Consider the following 3,317-nt stretch of genomic DNA (forward strand, 5'->3'; position numbering starts at 1 on the left):
ATCATGTCCCAGGTCCCAACTAGAGGCATCATGTCCCACATCCCAGCTGGGGGCATCATGTCCCAGGTCCCACCTCATGGCATCAGGTCCCAGGTGGGAGCATCATGCCCCAGGTCCCAGCTTGGGGCATCATGTCCCAGGTTCCCGTTTGGGGCATCGTGTCCCAGGTCCCAACTAGAGGCATCATGTCCCAGGTCCCACCTCATGGCACTGCGTCCCAGGTCCCAGCTGGGGGCATTGGGTCCCAGCTCGGGCTCCACGTCACAGCTCAGGGTTTGGGGCTCCGTGTCCCAGCTGGGCTCAACCCCGGCTCACGCTGGGTCAGGGGCTGCTCCCCATGTCACGAGCGGGCCGGGGCGCCTGGGGGACCTGCCCTCGCTCCCCGCGCTGGCCCRGTGCGCAGGGTACCTGAGCGGGGCCGGGGCTCGGGCTCCAGCGGCCCCGGCTCCTGGGGCGCATCCTGGCCGTCACTCAGCTCGCTCTGGAACTGGGCCAGGTCCTGCTCCGAGAAGGAGCGGTCCCGCTTCAACGGGAGCGCCGAGCCGGGCTCCGCGCCCGGAGAGTCCTCCTCCTGCAAGGCCAGGGCACAGCGTCACGCCGGGGAACCTCCTGCCGGCCCCGTCCTCCTCCCACCCTCCCGGCGCCTCCCCGGGCCGGAGCYGCTCTCGCCTCCGAGATGTTCATCTCCTCCATCTCGGCCAGCGTGGGTGCCTTGAGCAGGACGCGGGGCCGGGGCCGCAGCGGCGGGGCGCTCGCCTCCAGCACGGAGAGGTTGATGCAGGAGCTGGACGTCGCGTTGCCGGAGCAGGCGTGCGGGATGCAGGGCAGGGAGCTGTAGCCTGCGGACGCGGGGCCGGGGCTCAGCGCCGGCACGGCCGGGGAGCTGCCACGGTCGCTGCCGCGGAGGGAGCCGGGTGCGGGGGCCGCGGCGCCGTTACCTTTCTGGCTCCGGTACCGCGTCTCCACGGGCCGGAGCTTCCTCTCCTGCTTGATCTCCTCCAAAATCTTCTCGTGGACCGTCCTCTGCTTCTGCGGCAAGGGCCGCAGCCGCCGCTCCGACGCCTGCGCAACGCCGAGCCCCGACCTTAGGCACCGCGCTTGCCGCAAAGCTCCGGTGCCCGGCCGGGTCGGGGGCCACCCVCCGAGCCGTGCCGCTTCCCACCGGCGCTCCCCGAGGAGGGACATCCCGGCCGGACCGCCGGGAGCTGCCGGGCAGCGCGGCCGGCGCGGGCAGCAGGCTCAGGAGCGCGGCACGCGGGCGAGCTGGACCCCCGGCGCCCCGGCACCGTGCCGGCACCGCTCGGTCCCGGCGCCTCACCTGCTTCAGCGGGGGCCGCGAGCGGATGAAATCCAGGATGAGCTCGTGCGCGTCCTTCTTCACCCGGGGCGGGATGTCTCCATCCACCTGGGAGCAGGGCGGACGGAGAGGCTCGGGGCCGGCCCTTAGCGCCGGCGGGGTGCCGGGGGGCCACGGGGCACGGCGCGGGGCGCCTCCCCGCCGCGCTCACCATGACTTTGCGGAGCTTGTAGTTGCGCGCCCGGATGTCCTGCATGAGCATCTCGAAGGGGGTGAGCTGGTACTCGGTGGGCAGCGGGTTGAACTGCTTCTCCTGCACCTTCTTCAGCTTCACGCCGTGCCGCAGCTCCCGCATCAGCTGCACCCAGAGCCGGGCCTGGCCGGGGCGAGGGGACGGCGTCAGCCCCGCGCGGTCCCCGCGTGGTCCCCGGCGCCTCGCYGTGCCCCGCGCCGCCGTACCCAGTCCGCGTTGCGCAGGTTGCCCAGCTCCGCCGACGGCCGCTCCTCCGCCTCCTCGTCCTCCTTCAGCTTCTGCAGCATCTGCCGCGGCACAGAGACGCTGACGCCCCGGCCGCAGCCCCCGCGCCCCGGGGCGGCACAGCAYGGCACGGCACGGCACGGCCCCGGCGCCACGGCCGAGGGGGTGCTGAGGGCGCCCTGCGCTCACCTCCTTGGCGTCGCGGATCTTGGCGAGGAAGGCTTTGAGCTCCACGGTCTCGGCGAAGAGGGCCCTGCACACGGCCTGGTAGTGGGCCTGCGCCCCGGCGGGGTCGGCGAGGCGGGCGGCGCAGCACCGCATGGCCTGCCCGAAGGTGCGCACGGCCCGCGGCGGCCCCTCGCCCCCCTCCTCCTCCTCCTCCTGCCCCCCGTAGCCCTCGTCGGCCGTGCCGCAGCCGCTGTCCTCCGAGTCGCTGTTGGTCATCAGGTCGATGAGCTGCTCCAGCTGCGGGCTCAGCTCCCGCTCCTCGTTCTCGTCCAGCCCCCAGTCCAGCGCCCGGTAGATGGCAAAGCCCAGCGACTGCACCATCTGCAAGGAGACGGCACCGGCTGCACCGCGGCGAGGGCCTCCGGCACTGGCTGCACCATGGGGAGACCTGCCGGCACCGGCTGCACCGTGGCGAGGGCCTCCGGCACCGGCTGCACCGCGGGAAGACCTGTCGGCACCAGCCGCACCGCGGCAAGGGCCTCCGGCACCGGCTGCACTGCGTCAAGACCTGCCGGCATCAGCTGCACTGCAGGGAGACTCTCTGGTACCAACTGCACCGCGGCGAGGGCCTCTGGCACCGGCTGCACCACAGCAAGCCCCTCCGGTACCAGTGGCACCACGGCAAGCTCCTCCAGGACTRGATGCACCGCGGCGAGCCCTTCGGGCACCGGCTGCACCACGGCAAGGACCTTCATACCGGCTGCACCATGGTGAGCCCCTCCGGCACYGATCCCACCCTGCACTGCCGGGCACCGCCAGCCCCCACGTACCTGTGCTTCGGTGGAGGGTGACAGGAGCAGCGGCACCTCTGCAGGGAGAAGGAGGCACAGTCACTGCCGGTGCCTGCGGCCCCCGGGGCTGGGGGTCACCCCCTGCGTGTCACCTYGCGTCCCGCACCCAGGGGCCCCGGGTGGCCACCAGCTCCGGCAGCCCCTGGCGAGTGGCTCCTCGGACCGAGGGACCGAGCCGCGCAGCGAGCCTCCCCGTCAGGCAGCGCCAGCTCCGAGCTGGTTCCGCCTCTCTCCAGGCCACAGGCACCGGGACCGCGGGTGCTGATGGCGCAGGCACCGGGACCTCGGGCACCAACAGTTCAGGCACGGGCACCAGACACACCGGCAACATGGGCGCCAGCAGCATGGGCACGGGGATTGCAGGCACTGGGACCGTGAGCACCAGGACTGTGGGCACCGGCAGCATGGACACYGGTGGCACCAGGAGCACAGGCATCGGGACCACGGGCACTGGCAGTGCGGGCACCAGGACCGCGAGCCCTGGCAGCGCGGGCACCGGCAGGCGAGGATGCAGCAAGGGCTC

At 72.9% G+C, this 3,317-nt stretch overlaps 1 protein-coding gene across 1 annotated transcript in view; it reads right to left on the bottom strand.

Moving 5' to 3' along the window:
• Positions 1-2,330, bottom strand: part of SPIRE2 (spire type actin nucleation factor 2) — a 4,669-nt gene extending 2,339 nt beyond the window's left edge. The window contains exons 1-7 of the mRNA XM_026084839.1: positions 1,965-2,330; positions 1,757-1,837; positions 1,509-1,673; positions 1,319-1,405; positions 939-1,062; positions 670-839; positions 409-571 (exon numbers count right to left, since the gene is read on the bottom strand). Of these exons, the coding sequence (XP_025940624.1) occupies positions 409-571; positions 670-839; positions 939-1,062; positions 1,319-1,405; positions 1,509-1,673; positions 1,757-1,837; positions 1,965-2,324 (1,150 nt within the window). The 5' untranslated portion in view covers positions 2,325-2,330. The remainder of the gene's footprint in view (positions 1-408; positions 572-669; positions 840-938; positions 1,063-1,318; positions 1,406-1,508; positions 1,674-1,756; positions 1,838-1,964) is intronic.
• Between the last annotated feature and the right edge of the window lie 987 nt (positions 2,331-3,317).

Source organism: Apteryx rowi, unplaced genomic scaffold (assembly GCF_003343035.1).
Source record: "Apteryx rowi isolate R43461 unplaced genomic scaffold, aptRow1 scaffold_651, whole genome shotgun sequence".
NCBI classification, from domain to species: Eukaryota; Metazoa; Chordata; class Aves; order Apterygiformes; family Apterygidae; genus Apteryx; species Apteryx rowi.